The sequence below is a fragment of the Papaver somniferum genome, chromosome 5, assembly GCF_003573695.1.
Source record: "Papaver somniferum cultivar HN1 chromosome 5, ASM357369v1, whole genome shotgun sequence".
In the NCBI taxonomy this organism is placed as follows: Eukaryota; Viridiplantae; Streptophyta; class Magnoliopsida; order Ranunculales; family Papaveraceae; genus Papaver; species Papaver somniferum.
In genome coordinates, this window is record NC_039362.1 from 142,819,926 (window position 1) to 142,840,124 (window position 20,199).

A 20,199-nucleotide genomic window follows, 5' to 3' on the forward strand; every position below is an offset into this window, starting at 1 on the left:
AAATTATGTAAAGCTTAAAAAGTACAAAGTTTTAATGGCGGAAACAAAAAAGGTAAAAAAAATTAGGTTATCAAGGTCAGATCGGATCTGATACCATAGAGAAAAGGTAAACGGAGAAAAAATCACAAATTTGTTATTAAAATATGATCAAGATTAGAGTGATGATACAATCACTAGCGATACAAACAACAACAATACACAAACATGATGCAAGTGTCATAACAAAAGGGTAACACAATCTTACCTGACAGTTATAAACAATCGCTTAAGATATTTCCAGACACATAAATGATTAGGGCTAGACAACTACATATCTATACTCTATTACTTTAGACAATATATAAGCATGTTGTATTTGGATATTTTCGACTGCTCTATTAGGCTTCTCTTATAATTTTAAAATAAATAATTCAGTTGTATGTTGTTTATTTTCCAGTCTAGTTTAGCCGACAATGTGCCGCGTAACAAAACTATTAATAAATTTACTTTGTGATCAAAAGCATCAAATTAACTTTAAGCATCTGAAATTCAATTGCATGTACTCAGCACACATTCAATCTTTTGAATTGAACGATGATCTTTACAGCGCATGCAATATTTATTAGCATGGTTTGTTTTTCTTTCACTTTGAACATAAATGTTATTTCTTAATATAAGTTTTCTAAATGCATGATATTTCCAAAGAAAATATGTGATAAGTGAGCTGAAAACATATGTAATTTCTTAAACAATTTTGGTGTGATCTTTTCCGGGCACATTAATGCATCAAAACTTGTAATTGCTAGGGACTATTTAGTCTGAAGAGATTAAACATCTTATATAGGACTCTTCCCCACATTATCTATTTTTCGTAAGTTGTTTTTGGGTCTAGTTTAGTGCATCAAATACTATTTTTTCTTCTTCATTTTATCTGATATTTAATTCGAAATCCGACACGGCTAAGACTTCAACAGAGGTATTGAAGTACGGTTTTGTATATAGTTCGACTAGTCAGAGACATATTACGAGGCTTAATTGAAAAAGTGATAATATATCTTCTTCCGAAATGGAGAGAGGAGTAATTCTTTGGGAAAAACAGGTCTCCCTCGTAGCAGGCATCGTAATAAACTAATAGAGGCACGCGTTGTTGGAGCTGAACGAAAATCTTTTTGCCCGACATCTTCTCCAAGGTATATGATGTAGGGTAGACCACCGGTACAGAGAGATCAACCCTTTTCTCCCGCTGTTCTTCTCCTCCTCCTCCTTCTCCGTACCCATGTACGGCAACAATCCCAATTTCCGGCCGCCGTACGGCGGCGTTCCTGGTTTGCCACCGCAATATACAAGTAACCATGATTTCTTCAACCAAAACCCTCACCTCCTAACTCATCCTTTTTCTTCTTCTTCTTCTTCTTCTTCTTCATCAGTTCCTCTAAACCTCTATATTCACCGCCAAAATCCTTACATCCGAAACCCTAATTTTCCAATCCAACAACATCCCAACACTAATCCTACATCTTCAAATCCCGATAAAACTCTGGATAGAATTGAAAGCGCTGTAAGGAATTCTCATGAGAATCTTCTTGCAATTGGTGATACTATTACGGCATGGGGAGTCTCTCAAGCTGCACTTGTATATCTTCAAGTAGATTCATGGGCTTCACTAGGGTTTCAAATACATCAAATTCCATCGTTGAGCCTTCTTATGAGCAATGAAGCAAAGGTAATTTTTTGTTGCTCTTGATTTTAGTTTTAGTATTTCTTTTTGTGTTAACTTGTTAGTTGATTATGGTGTTTTTGTCCTTTGCTTAGGTTAATTCATATATCGATTGTTTCGTTCTGTCGCGGAGATTTACATCAGTGTATGATTTGGAGATTGCAATTTGTAAAAGTCAGGGTATTGAAAAGTTTGAAGGACTGAAATTGGGACCTATATTAAAGCATCCGGTTGTTCTTCGATATTTTTCTGTTCCTCCGGATATCAAACAAGTTCATAAGATAACAAGTGAAACAATTGTTACTAACTTTGTTGAGTTCGTACATTCTTGTGATGATGGGGAAAGTGTCAAGAAAAAAAAGTTCTTGCACTTTCTAGCAAGTAAAGAAGCTGTTGCACGCACAGCAATGCTTGGTGTTAGGATTCCGCAGTACGTGAAGTATGTTCTTACTCTTTTGTTATTTATCCAAGGCATATAAACAGGAAATAAATCTCTTTTGTTATTTATCTAAGGCATATAAACAGGAAATAAATCGTGTACAAATGTTGCGTGTTTTTGAATTGTTTGTTTGATCAACTTAGTGTTCTTAATTGGTTAAGAGATTAGATTATTTATTTTTGATTAGTTCAGAAGCAAATTAGTGTAGCATTTACCTAAGGTCCATTAGCATGGGTGATCAAATTTCCACATTCCTCCTGTTTAGTTTATGAACTCTATTTTCTGAAGATAAGGTTATCATGTAAGTCATGCAACAGAAAAAAAAATTCTTGCAAAGGAAGAGTAAAGAGTTGTTGTATCGGAATTGTTTGTAGCATGAAAAGAAATTGATAAGCTTCGTTGGTTTGTGATTTCTCGTAGGGTTTAGATGCTTATTGGTTTGTACTCTAATAAATGGATATACACCAAATTCTTGTTGGTACTCCCTTCACTCCATCCTGGCCAGTTTTATTTGTTTTTAGCCCTGGAATGTTTCTATGTATTAGTTTGTAAAAGATGAACCTAAAATTAGACCTCATAAAAAACCCAAAGCTTGCATGACATTTTTGCTGTGTTACAACGATACGCCTAAAAAAAAAAATCAGCCGTATCGATACGTATTTACACGGATACGCGTACTAATACTCCCAATACTTCAAGATACAACTCAGTAAGAAAACTTTGACTAAATATTATAGAACTTAGATATTTTACTAGATTCTATGAGAAGTTTTAACTATAGTGACAAAATATTAGTTCCGAATCTGTCCACTGGTCTTGCTCTAGACTTTCTTCCTTCTTATCCAGACTTTTTCTCTCTTCAGTGAGGTTAATCATATAGATTATATTTTAATCATGCAAACACATGTATGTATTTTGTTAAGTTTCTATCTTATATATAATATACTTATGTTAAACTACTGATCAATACTGAGTATGCCATATCGCCGTATTTTAGTTTTTCAAGTTGGTGTATCATAGTAGCGTATTGGTATCTTGTATCCGATACCGTATCCGTATCGTTGCAACACAGCATTTTTGCCATGAAATCAAGAAACAGATATTTCTCTTGTTCTTTTTGTTAATTGCAATGTAAATATTTACATATGTAGCATTAATGGTCTGACTTTGATATTCTTTTACTATCATATTCTTTTACTATCCGCAGACCTTATGTAACATGTATACGAGATGCAAGCAAAGCAGAAGGGGAGATACTAAAGAGTTCTGCTCAAGCACTGAAACAGAAGTCCATCGATCATAACAAAAAAGTGGAAGATGAAGTTTCAAATCAACCTGCTATTACTTCAGAGAAAAAGTTGCTGGACAAATTCAGCACTATACCCCAACATGTCAAGTCGTTCTCTCCGATTCCTATACATTCTGATTTAGCTAGCAAGTGTTTGGAGGATTTAAGTGATAATAATAGTATTAATAGCACGGATAGTGATCTTATTTTAAGTAGTCATGGTAAAATGTCATCAAAAGATAGAAAATATTCAGATCAACATGTTGATAGTTACCCTTTACCATCTACATCCAAAGAAGAAAATGGAGGATTTGGAGTTGAAGTGAATGAGTGTTCTCCTTCTATAGATCCCTTAAGTTGTGACCCAAATAAAAAGTCATCTGATAAGAAAGCGAGATTCCGTTCTCCATTTTTGGATGACTCTTTGTCTAGGAGTTCTAAAAGGTATAAGTCAGATCCAAGGATCATTAAGAATCCTGATTTTCCTATTGCAATGCACAATAGCCGATCTTCTGCTGACCCTGGTGTTGGGGATGACTTTGGGAAATTTCTTGAAGAGAATGCTGGTGAAAGATCACCTGATGCTCAGATTGAAATGACAGATTTTAGTGCTGCGGATAATTGTAACCTTGTTCTCACTGATGATACTGTGAATACGTTCATAAGCACGTGGAAGGACGCATGCCAGGTGCATTCTGTTGACGAGGTATATCTGCTTTCATTCAGACCTTGATTTCCTTGCTATTGTCATCTTACTTCCAAAATATGCTAAGTAAAACTGCCATTCTTTGCTGATATATGTTTATCACTTATAATTGTTCAGTGTTCTAGGTAATCTGTTTTGGATGATTTTTATATTGACAATTGCTCCTAAGATATTTACATAAGACAAAGGTAGTCTAAAGCTTGTACCTATACAATTTTATCTTTACACAGATGTTTTGTCATTGTGCCAAATTTGGTATGCATGCATACAGTTCATGCTCTTATGCTTTGTATACAATGATTAGTTACCACTCCCTGTTTATAACATGCAATAAGTTAGTGGTCTGGAAATAGTATAGGAAGAATTCACATAAGATGTATCCCGAAGGCCTTTAGGAGGATGGTCATCCAGTTCCAGTTAGATGCTTTACATCTTTCTTTTCTTCCCCTCCTGTTAAGTGTTTTAGATGTCAATTTTTTTTTTGTAGGTTTTTGAAAGGATGGTCAACTTTTATAATGCGCCATCTCAAGGAAGAAAGAAAATTTCAGTTTATGCATTACACTGTCTAAGAAGGCAAATAAAATCATTAACTTCAACTTATCCGTGTATTGGATTATTGAATGTCGCTGTAAGTGAGCTTCCTCTCTCCCTCCATTTGATTTTGTTATAATGTCTCTAAATATGTGAGCAGCGCATCCTCTTTGATGCTGCAACTTTTTTTCCCCTTGCGGATATATGTTGGCGCTCAGTTTTGGCTTCAAGTGATTTGCTTCAGGTCAGATCCTCCTTTTTTGGGTGTTTGTTGCTTATGCACATCTAGGCACTCGCTTAGCGTCACCCGGAGGAATCTGAGGCGCTTTGGAGCTAGAACTTCTTATACTGCTTGGTATCTGGCAATTTTTTTTTCCCTTTTATTTTGGATTGTGTTGCTCTGATACCTGGTCTAAAATTATTAGCTGTTAGTAAGTTAGTACTACTTATCAATTTAGACGGATTCTTTCTTGTTTTTGATAGAATTTGGCCACGGTACATATAATGCACTTGTACCATGGTTACTGAACTCCAATGACTCTATATCCTCGGTGGCAATGCGTGAGCTGCCGGCCCCAGGCAACATAGACTATGCAACACTAATACTGATACTCATAGTTACTGAGTGGATGTCATGGCAGGTTAATCGGTACCTCTCACCATGGAAGTTGTAATTTGTAGAGACTGGGTGGTTTTCGTACCCACTGGCCGTACAGTTACAGCACTACCAGTGTACTCTCTTTCGACCTGTTGTGAAAGGTCTGTTGTGGCTTAATCACTGCTGTAAAACCGCCAAGCCATAACCTGTAGAGCACTCTGAAGTGTTAGTGGGCTCCCAGATCTTGTCATGAACATGCTAACATGTGTAGTACATTAACTTTAGAGTGATGTTAATGTCAGCATGTTATTAAGATTTTGTTCATGTATATTACTAGCTTGTACCAAAAACATATGAGTGTCGAGTGTTAGTATGGTGATACTAACATAGTAACATGCATGTTGAAGTCTCATAGAGCGAAGATTTGAACATGTTAGTTAGTCCTTAACGTGATGGATTGTCATACTCTAGACTTGTCCTGAAGTGGAAGTCATCCTTAAGAGGACCTGGGCCTGTTCCTCATGCATGATGACAACGTCAAAGTTGTCGTCGGGCCCGTCCTTAAGAAGACTTGTCCTTGAGAGGACTGGGACACATCCTTAAGAGGATTTTGCAGTGCATTCTGGGGACCCTCTGCAAATAGGAAGGTACTTCTTTTGGTTTTATCCAAAAGGTACATTCTGAAAAGTGGGCCCTTAGTAAGATTTATACACGACGATTGAATGATAGAGAAGCGCGTCTGTATTGCGATTATTATTAATATGAATTATTACAAATTTATGGATTTGATATAACAGAATGCATTATTATTACTTCTGCCAACAAGTAAAACAGTCACAAAGATGGTCAGTAGCATTAAAAAACAATTGCAGTGAACCAAAATTCAGGCTTAATGTTACTTTGATTTCCCTATTCACAGTTAGCTGGTCTCTCATTCTTTCTGATCTTTCATTTCCTGTTTTTTTTCTTTTTCTTTTTTTGTTCTTTCCATTAGTTATATAACAAATTCATTCTTTCTATTCCCACCCCCTCAGGCTCTCTAACAATTTGCTTATCAATTGTGTGTATCTCTCATTAAAAAGGTTTACGTAACCGCTAAATATATATACATCTTTAAATGTAATAGTGAAGTTGGATACTGATATTGCAGATTAGATCTATTAAATGCGGGATGTGGGATAATGTCTATGATACTTCACAAACTATGGGACAACATGAATGTAGGACTCCAACTTTCTCTTCTTTCACTGACTGGAAAAGGCGGGAAGCTGAACTTTTGAGTAAGACAGACTCATTATCTGCAAATGAGTGCTCTTCTCAACCTGAATACAGTGAGTGATGTTTGTATTAAATCTTGCACAATTTTTCTCCTCCTTCAGTCTTGTGATCCTTGGATTTATGTATGGGACTATTGGAGGGTATATCTCATTTAACTATCGCTCTCAAGTTTCACTTATTAGTTTCTTTTCGGTTTAGTATGATGCATTTCTCATGTTTAAAGTTTTTTCTTAAGAAAGTGGTCAGTGGATTGGGTTGGATTGCATGTTGGAATAATATCTAAATAAAATAAAATAAAAATCATTTTTCTTTGGTTTCTTTTAAAAGCTTACCGAACTGTGAAAAGAGTTGTCTGAGTGACACATTAAGTGCTGCATCTTATCTGGATCTGCATCAACCATATTGGCTAATAGTCGTTAAAATAATAGGTCTTGATTACAGTTATTGCTATATGAGAATATATCTGGAGGATATACCACTGTCCAAGACTTTTACTGCCCAAACACATCATTTGAACCTGGTTGAGGGTTCCAAATTCAACCCAGATTAGACATATGGTATTGCAACCTGCATAGTAACTGGGAAGGTGAAAATGATTTTCTATAGCGCACAGGAATCTTGAGGAGATTTATAAGCTGTGTAGGAGTTGTTAGGGGGCCTTTAGTTTTTGCTAAGTCAGAATTTCTTATTACCAGCAAAGATTAGTTAATTACAAAGGGAACAAGAAAAAGGGGTCAAGGCAACCCAAAAAGAACTTGAAAAAAAGATGTATTGTATTGTCGCCACTAGATGAATTTAAGTTGTGCAAGGTAAAAGGCCAAGAAATTGTTTAATATGCATCATTTTTGTTAAAATCAAAGTTATGCGATCCGCTCAACCTGGAAGACACTAATTTGACTATCAAAGTTTTGATAAATCCTATATTACTGGGTTGAATTAGAATCTGTCAGCATCCTACACTGTTTGAGTATCTTTGTTTCTTTATATACCTGTATGTATTGATCTGTCGCATTCTTAGTAAATTTTGTGAAATATGGGTTTCATACGTGGTTTCATGTTTGTAAACTTAATAAGAACCCTCGTGTATCTTCTGAAATATTTCTGCAGGTTTGACTGTTGATGGGATTTTGAAGAAAGTTGGGACATATTTTGAAATGAATCATTGCACCAAGGAAGCAGATTCCCCGCTGGACAAACTACTTGATTGCTCAAGAAGGTTACGGGATTGCGAGGTATGGTTGACAAAGCAATTTTCAGTCAAGGACTTTGACACTCTAGGTCATGGTGAATTCTTCAAATTTTTGGAGGCAAACTCCTCTCAACTTCCTTATGAACTATACGGAAGCTTTACTGGAAATTTAAGGAAGAAGTCTCTTCTGGAGGTAACCATGCTTGGGCAACAGCTGATACTGTTGCTATCGCAAGCTGCTAGTAGCTTGTGGGTGAACGGTGTAATAAGAAAGCACCACATATCTTTTCTACTAAGCAAACAATTCCCTACAATCAGCTTAGAGATTGGTGGTGACGATCTCTTGGAAGACCTGGCTGAATATTTGAAGAAGCAGGGTTCTGGTAACTTTTCCAGTTGTGTTTTATTTTCTGCTACTTTGTTGCGCTCATGTTATTTGGACGCACCATCTGCATGCCATTTGCTGGAGGGTACAACTGGTTTGAAGTCTGATTTAGGGCTTAAGTGTGGGGTTCTTGGATCTGTTTCGTCTAAGGATGCACTCAAGTGCTTGCTCAGAGCACCAATGTTAACCGATCTTTTATCATGGTCTCATTGGGACCTTATATTTGGTCCTTCACTTGGTCCTCTTGCAGATTGGTTGTTAAATGAAGTTCACGCTAAAGAGTTTACGTGCTTAGTGACAAAAGATGGGAAAATAATTCGAGTCGATCACTCTGTCACCATAGACGACTTCTTGGCAGCTGCACTCCAAGGGTCTTCTTTTGAAACAGCTGTAAAATTGCTGTCTTTGGTTTCTTTGTATGGAGGGGACAAGCAAGTTCCGATGTCCCTTCTTAGGTCCCATGCGCGCCAAGCAATTGAAGTCATCCTAAAGAATTCTTTAAACTCTGCTGAAGTTGCAAGTGATCGGGATCTTCAAATTCATGAAGAAGCCTTGAGAGCAAACCAAGTATGTTGCGGACAAACAGAGCACATCCCACTTCCTCTTAACCCTGTGGGTACTATTTCACAAATAAGGGAAAGCCAAGATTTGAGCGAAGGAACATTTAGAGTTAATAAAGCAATTTCTGTTGTGTCAAGGTTCATTCTCGATATTCTTGGTTGCCTACCTTCTGAATTTTGCAGTTTTGCAGCAGATATATTTCTTTCAGGATTCAAGTCTCTTACTGGAACTGGTCCTTCAGCTATTTTACATGAATGCACCCAAATTAATCAACGTATGATGCTTCATGACATTGGATTGACTCTTGGTATAGTGGAATGGATTGGTGACTACCACACATTTTGTTCTAGTGGCGCCAATGAATTGCTTGTATCCCTCGAGAAGACAAACAATTTAGTCTCATTTCCTGGATCTAGCACGGACGCATTGGATGAACTGAAAGCATTGAAGAGTCAGGGTTTTTCTGAGGCAGACATTCACCATAGGGATGTCTGTGTTCAGAGAGATCTAAGCGAAGTGTCTAATAAAGATATGTATGACGGCTTTGTAAGAGCTTCATCTAAATATGATGAGAATGAGGATGCGACCAGTGTTATTGAATCTATTAGGCGTGAGGAATTTGGTCTAATCCCAAGTCTTTCACATGCTGAGATGAACATGTTAAAGAAGCAGCATGCTCGTTTAGGGAGGGCTCTTCACTGTCTTTCACGAGAGTTATATTCACGGGATTCTCATTTTCTTCTCGAGCTGGTGGGTGTTTATTGTTTTTCTACAGATGTTTGTTTTCATTAACGGCAATAGATATGCAGAAGATGCATCACACAACTGTTCTGCTATCAGGGATCTGTTTTGATGTAACTGATTTTCTTTGTTCTTCAGGTTCAAAATGCAGACGATAATGTTTACTCTGAAAGCGTGGAACCTACTCTTGTTTTCATTCTTCAAGCTAGTGGCACTGCTGTGCTAAATAACGAACAAGGCTTTTCTGCTCAAAACGTTAGAGCTCTTTGTGATGTCGGCAATTCAACAAAAGGAGGGTCCATTGCTGGATATATAGGGCAGAAGGGCATAGGCTTCAAATCAGTTTTCAGGGTAAGTAGAAAAGAGCATTTTTTCAAAATATGGAAGTTTATTAATAGTAACTCTATCACTCTTTTTAGCCAGGAATCCTTTCTTCAGTTCTTTTTCTATATTTTTTGTGGTTGTTATTTGTTTGCTTGAAAGTTTTAGCTATCATAATCGCTGAGTCGAGAGTAAGGTCAGTTGAGATCATGGTTGCAGGACATCTTTTAAAGCTAATGAAATAGTTTTGCAACAGTGCTCTTAATGATGCAAAACTCAGTAGAATGTTAGTTTTGATAGTTCGTCAGTAGAATTAGGTACATTGTAAATTATACTATCATATGATACTAGAAAAGATGCAAATTCTCAACTCTAAGAGAAATGCTAGCAAGCAGCACCCTAGAAGTACTCTTGGTGCAAACTTATTATATAAAAGAAAATTTCTCAAATTAAATGAGTTTTAATCAATTAACCCTGTGACGCATGGGTACATTGTATGTATACTGTACCATGATTCCAGAAATGGTGCATATGTTCAACTTAAATAACTCGCTTTTCTTATTGTATTTGTCAACATAAAATGATATTTGATAGTACTTTATGTTATTAAGTAATGAAAAGGGTACTCAGCACAGGAAGCTTATATCATTGGAAGGGTTAGATAGCTAAGTCCAAAATGTAGTGATATTGTTACTTATATGTCATCTTCACCAGTAGATTAGGGTATCTCCGAGATTTTTGCTTCTTAGTTTGTAATGCATTCTGCTCACGTGCATAGGTGGTTAAGATTTAAAATTCATGGTGGCTTAATAATAAATTGCTCTAACCTTAATTGAAATTGATTGTATATTTCTAGGTTACCGATGCTCCAGAGATTCATTCCAATGGGTTTCATGTCAAGTTTGACACAAGTGAAGGTCATATTGGTTTTGTTTTGCCCACAGTTGTCTCTCCTTGCGACATTGACTTTTATGAGAAACTTATCCCTAGCGAAGTTGTTGATGGGACCGATGATAATAACATTAGGCGGTCTAGTGGCAGCAGCCAGTGGAAGACTTGCATCATTCTTCCTTTCAAACGAAAACTAAAAGAAGGAACAGACATAAGCTCTATCTTATCCGTGTTTTCAGATCTTCACCCCTCCTTGCTACTATTTCTTCATCGCCTTCGATGTATAAAGCTTGTGAATTTGTTCAGGAACGAATCCATTGTCTTGAGAAGAGAAAGTTTAGGAGGCGGCATCATAAGAGTTTCTCAGGGAAAAGAAAAAACAAGTTGGTTTGTAGCATCTCAGAAGTTGGATGCTAGTGTCATTCGGCCTGATGTTCAAACTACAGAGATTGCTATAGCCTTCACCCTAGATGAGTCGGCCAATGGACAATACAAACCACACTTAGAGCAACAACCTGTCTTCGCTTTTCTTCCTCTAAGAACATACGGTCTGAAGTTTATTCTTCAAGGAGATTTTGTTCTTCCTTCATCTAGGGAAGAGATTGACGGAGATAGTGCTTGGAACCAGTGGTTGTTGTCGGAGGTTCCAAATTTGTTTGTCACTGCACAGAGATCCTTCTGTGCCATCCCTTGCTTTAGAGAGAGTCCAGGGATAGCTTTGATGAGCTATTTGAGTTATGTTCCACTTGTGGGGGAAGTTCATGGATCTTTGTCGCATCTTCCTCTCATTATCATGTCTAAACTACGTTCTTCAAACTGTATGCTCTTGGAAGGACATAACGAGAAGGAATGGGTTCCACCATGCAAGGCCCTCAGAGGTTGGGATGAACAAGCTCGCAATCTTTTACCTGATAGACTTCTAACACAGCATCTCGGGCTCGGTTACTTGGATAAGGATGTAGTTTTGTCCGATTCTTTAGCAAATGCTTTAGGCATCCAAGAATATGGACCCAAAGTCCTGGTTGATGTTATGTCATCAGTATGTCAACAAGCTGATTATGGTGGTGTAAAATCAATGGGGTTGGAGTGGTTTTCGTCGTGTCTCAGTTCACTTTACTCTATGCTGGTGATTAGTTCAACTGCTAGAGTAGAAGTTTCAGATATTTTTAAGAGACTTGCGAGAATACCGTTCATTCCACTTTCAGACGGAACATATAGCTCTGTGGCTGAAGGTTCGATATGGTTACCTTCTGATGACATTGGATTTGAAGGTTTGCATGGTCCTGATTTTTTCCCTAGTTTATATGCAAGACTTCGTACCGTAAATCCTGCTTTCCTCTCTTCACCATCCGAGGATAAGAGCAGTGACACACAGGTGCAGGTGGAGAATTGCATAAGAATGTTAAACAGAATAGGTGTTCGACGGCTCTCTGCACATGATATTATAGTGGTGCACATTTTACCAGCAATTACGGATGATATACCCACAAAGAGAGATGATATTTTGATGACAGAATATGTATCCTTTTTAATGCTCCACCTTCAGTCTAGTTGCCCTAGATGCTGTGCTGAACGGGAATACATTATCTCTGAATTAAGAACCAAAGCTTTTATCTTGACAAATCATGGCTATAAAAGACCCCATGAAATATATGTACATTTCAGCAAGGAGTATGGGAATCCGGTAGATGTGAGCAAGTTACTTGATGCCGTGGATGTGGAATCTAATTGGCATGAAGTTGACATTAGATACTTGAAACATGCAAACATCAGCACGTCACCATTGTTTGGTTTAATGAAGTGGAGAGAATTTTTCCAGGAACTTGGCATTACTGATTTTGTTAAAATAATTCAAGTTGAGAAGAATGAAGCTGGTCTTCCTCTGAACTTGGTTCACAATGAAATTCATATTTCTCCTGGTTTAGTACTTAAAGATTGGGAGTCAGCCGAGTTGGTTTGTTTACTATTTACTTTATCCTCACAGAAGAATCATGGAAAATGTAAGTATTTGCTGGAAGTTCTTGATGATATGTGGGATGATTGTTTTGCTTCAAAAGTAACAGGTTGCTGCATTTCAAAACCAAACAAGGATGGGATACCATTTGAGTCGTCGTTCATTAAGAGCATTCACGGTGTTCAATGGGTAGTATCGAGTACAGATCAAGAGCTTCACTATCCTAAAGACTTATTCATCGATTGTGAGGCTGTCCGGTCTATCCTTGGAGATGGTGCACCATATGCTGTGCCACAGGTTAGTGTTCTTTCCTAATTCTTCCCACAAATTAAAATTTTAATTTCCCATAGAGTTTGCCGTACCCCTTCAATGGCCTTTAGGCTTGAATAGTCACAAGGCAGTTGTGAACAGGAATGCTTCAAGAAACCTTAAAAGGTGTTTGAACAATATTCTATTGACTATGATCTCTGTGGTGATTAATGCATGCCAACCAAAAAATATCTTTCATCCCATATGGCTCCTAGTTTTTTTATGTGTAGGTCTGTCGAATTTAGTGGTCATACTAGTATAAGCAACGTCTTCCGTTGGATCAGAAATATTTAGGTGGTGTCTGTTGTTTATGCTATCTGCCTTGTTGGCTTAAACTCTCTTTGAAAACAGGTGAAGAGCAAAAAATTGATACATGACGTTGGTTTTAAGACCCAAGTTGCCCTTGACGATGCATTGCGAATTCTCCATACATGGAGAAGATGCAAGACTCCCTTCAAAGCGAGGTATGGACACATCTTTTCTATATGTAGGGGTTGATAGATCTGTGAGTTGCTTCTCTTTGAGTAATAAGTTCATTGAGTTGCTATTTTTGTAGTTTCTTTAACATACATGTTTCATTCTATGGCAGCATTACACAAATGTCGAAGTTTTATTCGTTCCTATGGGATGCGATGATAGAGAGTTCCAAGGGTAAAATTTTAGAGGAGTTCAGTTCAAGGCCTTCAATATTTGTTCCATATGAAGCTGTGTCGGGACGCGAGAGTATGGTGAAGGGCATGTTTTTGTCTCGAGATGATGTGTATTGGCACGACCCAACTGGATCTGTGGACTTAGCAAAAGCGCTGCTTCTTCAGCATGGCTTAATTAACGGGTCTAACTGCCATCTAATCAACACACTGGCACAGGTTTATCATGGTTTTCATGATTTTTTTGTGGATGAGTGTAGGGTACGCGAGATCCCTCCTTTTAAGAACTATATCCAGATCTTGCTACAGTTATCAAACGTTGCTCTGCCTTCACAGGCTGCTACTGCAGTAAGTATCTATGCGTATTAAAATCAAGTTGTATTCCCTCTAACAACTTGTTTAGTTAGTGTTGTAGCTGTGGGGTATAAGCTGTTTTATTTTGGTGGTGATTTGTTTGAGTTAGGTGTGGTTTTCTCTTCCACCCCCAAACAGTTGGTTAAAATAGCTAAATACCTTACCTTTTTATTATTTTTGAAACTAATCTTTTATTTAAACTATATAGACCTGGAGGTATATTAAAAAAAACCTGTTGTAGGAGAGAGTTCGGGCTTTGGTAAGAAAAGAGAAAGGCTTTCAGCAGCAGGCCGAACCCATCTGAACCTATATTCTTGATGTTGATTTGTTCAGTACTGGATTAAGAAATATAAGAAGTATAATACTTGATTTTATTTGAGTTGATCAGAGTGGTTTAGGTTAGGTCGGACTCCGTAAGGTATAAGTGAGTGCATACACCATGTGCAATGTATATCTAATCTTACTTTTTTATATGTGGTACTGCAATGTAGATGGCAGTCTATTGATTTTGATATCATTCCATGGGCTGATGTGTGAGAAGTTTATAATGTCTTCTGCTAGCTTATGAATATTAGTGTACTGAAATTAGCATATAACTATATAAGATAACGTGGTAAGTTCGGAATTAGGAGTCATAAGTAAATGGAGATGGTGAACTAATATGTGAGTGAGTATTATAGATTGTGATATGTTGCCTGAGGTTGGCTACTTGGATCAGCTTCCTTGAATTGTCATTGAGGTGACTGAGGGGTCATGTAAGTGATAATCATGCTGTACCTGGTGTGTGATAGGATAGTACACTCTTGAAGGGAAGCATTGATGTTAGTTACTTAAAACTCCAATGCATGGTTGACTTACTAGACGGATCACATTAGGGCTTTCTTATGGGTTCTAAAGAATATTGGGAATATCATAGTTGTTAACTGAGGTATGTTTGATTCCTCAAAGGGGTCCATTGGCAGCCACAGCGCAGATTAAGAAATGTATAGTAAATTTGTTTTGCTCATTGAATACTGTGGTGAGCTTTGTTAGTTACATTTATGTGTTTTTTCTTAGAAGCTTCAGGTTTCCTTGTTATCATGAGATTTTTGATGTTTTTGAGTATCAGGGGCAGTACTAACTACTAAGTACGTCTTATTAAGTTACGGTTTACCTGAACACTTCTTTTAATGTGCTATCAGGTTTTTAGAGTTTTTTTGAAGTGGGCAAATGATTTAAAATCTGGCTTGCTGGGGCCCATGGATGTTCTTTACTTGAAGGAATTTCTTCAGAAAAAGAAAAATACAGTTCTTCCGACTGTACAGGATAAATGGGTTTCACTTCACCGGAAATTTGGCCTGGTCTGTTGGTGTGATGATGAGCAACTAAAACAGCAATTTACAAATTCTGACAAAATTTGTTTCTTATACTTTGGAGAACTTAGCAATGATGAGAAAAAAATGCTCCCAGAAAAATTCTCTATGTTCATGCAGGCTATTGGAGTTCCATCTCTTTCTGAGGTAATACTTTATCCATTCAGCAGCAAGAATAGATTTATGCGTTAATCAAAGTTTCTCTGAGTTACACATTCTCTAAGTTTTATTTGGTCTAGTACTAGTAGTTGCTGACCTGTTCATTTAAAATGGTATGGTCAAATTTTGAGTAGGGCACTTTAGAAAATGGGCCCAAGCTTTTGTGTTAATGCTATGACTCTGGTATTTGGTATTTGACAATTGACATGGATTTTATAAGGCAAGCTATTTATACTTTTAGAGTCTAAACGAACGTGAAAGCTGAATGCTCAACCCTCACTTTTGTGCTTCTAAAGATCTTAACCGTTAAATTATATGGATTGGGTTTGCTAGTTATATGAAGATATAAACATAGAAAAACATGGGTTTGCAGCATATGACATTAGCACAGAAATCTACTGAATAGGTGAATTAGTTGGTCTTTCAGATTTTCATCATCTCTAAATTAGCTCAAGTCGAGTATACCAGAATTTTATTTTGATTAGATACACTTTCACTGTATGAAAATGTCACATTAATCCGTTTTACAAAAATTAATTAAAGTAAAAGTATCAATTTCCAGAGGTACTTAATGACCAGGATAATGTTTTTGGCATTGTTTTGACAACGTCACTCTTTTACCATCATGGGAGCTTTGTTATTTTGACATCTTTTCTTCTTTTGGTAAGATTTTAGAACCATTATCTTGCATAAAAACTTGTACTTTCTGGTGGACTTATTGTTGTATCTTTGGATAAATGATGCATGTAATGGTTGATGGTTAGGCTGTGGCAGTAATGACAGGTATTAGTTGTATTCATCTGTGAGAGTTCCAAGAATAGTCTGAGAAACCTGTCTATGTGGATTTTACAAATTTGTCTCATTCTCCGCACGTGTCATCAGAAACATGATAACTGTGAGTTAGCATTTGATGGAAAAGGATAAAATCAGTTGAGCCTACGGCTTTTTATTTGTAGATGATCTCTACCTTCTGTGTTTCTGAATTTCTTACACTGCTATTGCTGGCTTCCTCCACATTTTAACATGAACAGTCATTAGGTTTTTCCATTCTCTCTTTTTCCTTGAAGTTAACAATTTGCTCCATTTCCTATGTGTAGGTCGTAACTCGTGTAGCAGTATATGAAGGTGTGGAAGATTTTACAAGTAAAGCTTTATTGGTGGACCGTGTTCTTCCTTTTGCTCAGCGCTATATCTACAAATCACACCCTGATCAGTACCTTCAACTCAAGCAGTCTGGAGGGGAAAGCTTGAGTCAACTACAAATTGTTGTGGTTAAAAAGCTATCTTACAGGTATAACTTGGAAGGTTGCAAGACTGTATCTAATAAATGCTCGAAGTGCAGATGTCTTCTCCAGGTATATGAGCTGAAATTCTTATTTTTTTTCTACTTGTGACGTCGGCAGGCGCCACTTCGGGTTTCTTTTCCTTCAAATATATAACACTTGATCTTTCAGTGGTTTTCCTGGAAACATTCCGGATCTACTGAGTTGGCCCTGTTAAGCAATAGCACAGAACCATTTATGCCCAATATGTTTTAGTGTCGACTTCTTATAAAAAAGTAAACAGGTGCTAGAAACTTAGTGTACATATGAGAATCCCTGATGATTATATTGATGTTTGCTAGCTCTTCTAAAACCACAGATACTTCTGTGACCAAGTTATAGATCAAGCTACACAACGTCATTTAACGTGGTTAAACTTTTGCAACCCTTCACTGTTCCATGTATTATGAATCCAAAAGGTTGATCGGTTTTACCCTTCAGCATCCATCCTACTTATTGGTTGGTATTCAACCCAATACACTAAATCCCAATTTTCTTCTCTACCATCCATTGTTGCAAGTTTTTGTCAAAACCAGGCAGGCGTTTTTTTAACCTTAAATGATCTGGAAGTTTGATAGCCAGTGGCATAAGGATTTCTCAGGCAGTTTTGGTTTCGTATTTACATGCATATCCATGCTGGTCAGTGACGTTGGCTTCGTGTTGCGCCTGTGACTAAAATTTACGTAGTACGGGAGTAATGAGCCTTTACGTGTTTACTTCAGATAAGGAAAGCAATCTAAAATGCATTTAGAAGTGAAAGATTTTCTAGTTTGAGAAACAATTCTTTAAAAAGAATGGATGGAAAAGCTTAAGAAATTTTCTTTTTGTTTAAATTATGTAACCCATATTTGTTTTATTTGTAATTTTGCAGGAGAATGTCCTATACATAAAGCAGAAGAAGGCTGACTCCCACTCGATATTCCTAGAACTTTCTCGCTTATTCTACCATGGAATCCCTGAATTACACCTTGCTAATTTCCTTCACATGATAGCATCTATGGCTAAATCAGGCTGCACCGAAGAGCAAATAGAGTTCTTTGTTGTAGATAGTCAGAATATCCCTAAACTTGCTGATAATGAACCTATTTGGTCTCTTTCATCATTATCCCCCCCACCCAAGGAAGATCTTGAGATTTCACAAACAGCTTGTTCCTCAGGTATGGTAAATGGAAAGAAACAGTCGAAGTCCAAAAGAAAGCGAGTTGATTCAACTAGTTCTCCTGCTCCAGCAAATAAGCCAATTACAAGTCCATCGTCAATCGTACCACCAAATGAAAGTTATTGTCAGAAAGAAGGAAAACCTGAAGTTATGACATCATACACTGATAAGCATGGAATTCCTATTGGAGTTGGTTTTGATTGGATTATCCTAGATGATACAGTAGCAGACATGGAGGCAAGTCTACAAGAACCTAAGGCTATGGAGGGTTTACAACTTGGTAGTATTAAGACGGAAAGCGCAGGCTGTAGTTCTTCAGAAGTAGCATTAAATGAGAAAGATCGGCTTCCTTTTAGAACACCCAATGAGCACCAAGCAGCTGTAACTGGGAGGTTAGGAGAGTTTGTAGCTTTCAAGTACTTGGTAGAAAAGCTTGGGGAGGAAGTAGTTAATTGGGTGAATAGAGAAACAGAGACGGGTTCACCGTACGATATTGTTCTGGGGAAGGATGGGAACAACATAGAATATATCGAGGTTAAAGCAACCAGGTCTCCAACGAAAGACTGGTTTAATATATCACCGAGGGAATGGCAATTTGCAACTGAGAAGGGGGAACGTTTCAGCATCTTGCATGTTGCTTTGTTAGATTTGAATAATACAAAAGTAACAGTGTTCAAGAATCCAGCGAGGCTATGCCAGCAAGGCATGTTGAAATTGACGGTTTCGATGTCAACAGGTTATAGAAAGCCTAACCTTGCTTCTTAGTGGTCATGTTAAAATTGTGTGGTCAAGATTTAACCAGTGGCCATGACAGGGGTGTCAATATTGTACATTATAATGTGTAACAGTAGAAGAAAAGGTTTTAGTTTTCACCTATTAAATCATTTATACTGTTTTACAGTTCAGTATTCTGCTTTGTGAAGTTTTAGGTGTCGCATAAATAGAAATGTCGGAAATATTTTCAAATGAATAGGACTGTAGTTGCATTAGAAGATTGAAGGGTTTGATCGACATTTGAAAGGTAGTGGTGGGCAAAGTATTGCCATCAAACACAAATCCTGAACGGCAATAATTAATATGCCTCACATGCATCCGATTCACACGTGTCATACGCCACATCATCTTCCATATTCTTTTATCCTGTGTTGTCTTTCTAATTCGGTTTACATCGCTCTAGCTATTATTTGTCTATGTATCGTAAAAACGTTTTTCTCTCCTTCCCTCTTCACATTTCCTCAGTTTCATTTCAATAAACCAGTATTAGAAGAAACTCATGAAACAAGGAATTTCAATGTTGGTATTACTAATTAAGAAAAACCCATTTGAATCTCCATTTCCAACTTTTTTTTTCTTGTAAAATATCAGGAAAAAAAGTTCGAAAAACTAATGATTCAAATGGACGCTGAAGAAGAAGAAGATGATACTGAAGAACGGAACGTCTGTCTGTAATTAAAAAGGTGCGATTTCTTACACATTTTATTTGTATAAAAATTAGGGTTTCAAATACGGGGGAAGTCGATGTGGTCAAAATTGATTTTGACCACATAGATATGTGCACCCCCTTAACTTAACAGAGGTCACCCCGTAAACAGAGTTCGCGCGTTTGTATATAAATGAATTACCATTCTTTCTACCTAGAGAGTGTCAGCATTCAGAAACCCTTCTTCTCATCACACACAAGCAGAAACACATTTAGTGTTCTAATAAACTTCATCAGGAATTTTATAACATTTTTAGGGTTCAAGAATTTCAGGGTAATTTCCACAACTTAGCTAATTCATTGATCCATTGTCTGTTTCTTTTGCAATACTGTAGTTAATTTGCGTTTGTAATCCCTACATTATGATATTTCTTCTGCAATCTTTCTTGCTTAGTTTGATTTATAATGATAATTTCTTTAAGAAATCCTAAATTCTCAGTGTTTGTATGTATGCTGTGGTGAAACCTTGTGATTGTTTCATTTTCTTGATTCTATTTAAGCCCAGTCTTGGTTTACAATCTAACAATTTCACATGTTTTCATATATTTATATCTTCTTGAAAAGAATGAGATGCAGGTTAAATATTTTTCTTTTAGTTGAGTTATTTGTTCTTATATGCTAGATGACTTTCTTACAGTTAAGGATAGGATTTAAAGTATCTTTACGAAGTATTTCTTCTGCAATCTTTCTTGCCTAGTTTCGTTTATAATAATTTCTTTAAGAAATCATAAATCCTCAGTGTTTGTATGTATGCTATGGTGAAACCTTGCCATTGTTTCATTTTCTTGATTCTATTTACAACCAGTCTTGGTTTATAATAAAGTTCTTATGTTTCATCT

General features: G+C 36.9%; 1 protein-coding gene across 1 annotated transcript; it reads left to right on the forward strand.

Moving 5' to 3' along the window:
* The first annotated feature begins 1,159 nt into the window (after positions 1-1,159).
* On the forward strand, positions 1,160-18,786 carry LOC113283011. The gene is made up of 13 exons (XM_026532138.1): positions 1,160-1,702; positions 1,792-2,135; positions 3,343-4,129; positions 4,617-4,757; positions 6,409-6,589; positions 7,644-9,421; positions 9,551-9,763; positions 10,590-12,875; positions 13,239-13,351; positions 13,477-13,882; positions 15,070-15,387; positions 16,497-16,754; positions 17,593-18,786. The coding sequence occupies exons 1-13, from the start codon at positions 1,256-1,258 to the stop codon at positions 18,643-18,645; spliced, it is 8,325 nt and encodes a 2,774-aa protein (XP_026387923.1). The 5' UTR covers positions 1,160-1,255; the 3' UTR covers positions 18,646-18,786.
* The last annotated feature ends 1,413 nt before the right edge of the window (positions 18,787-20,199 follow it).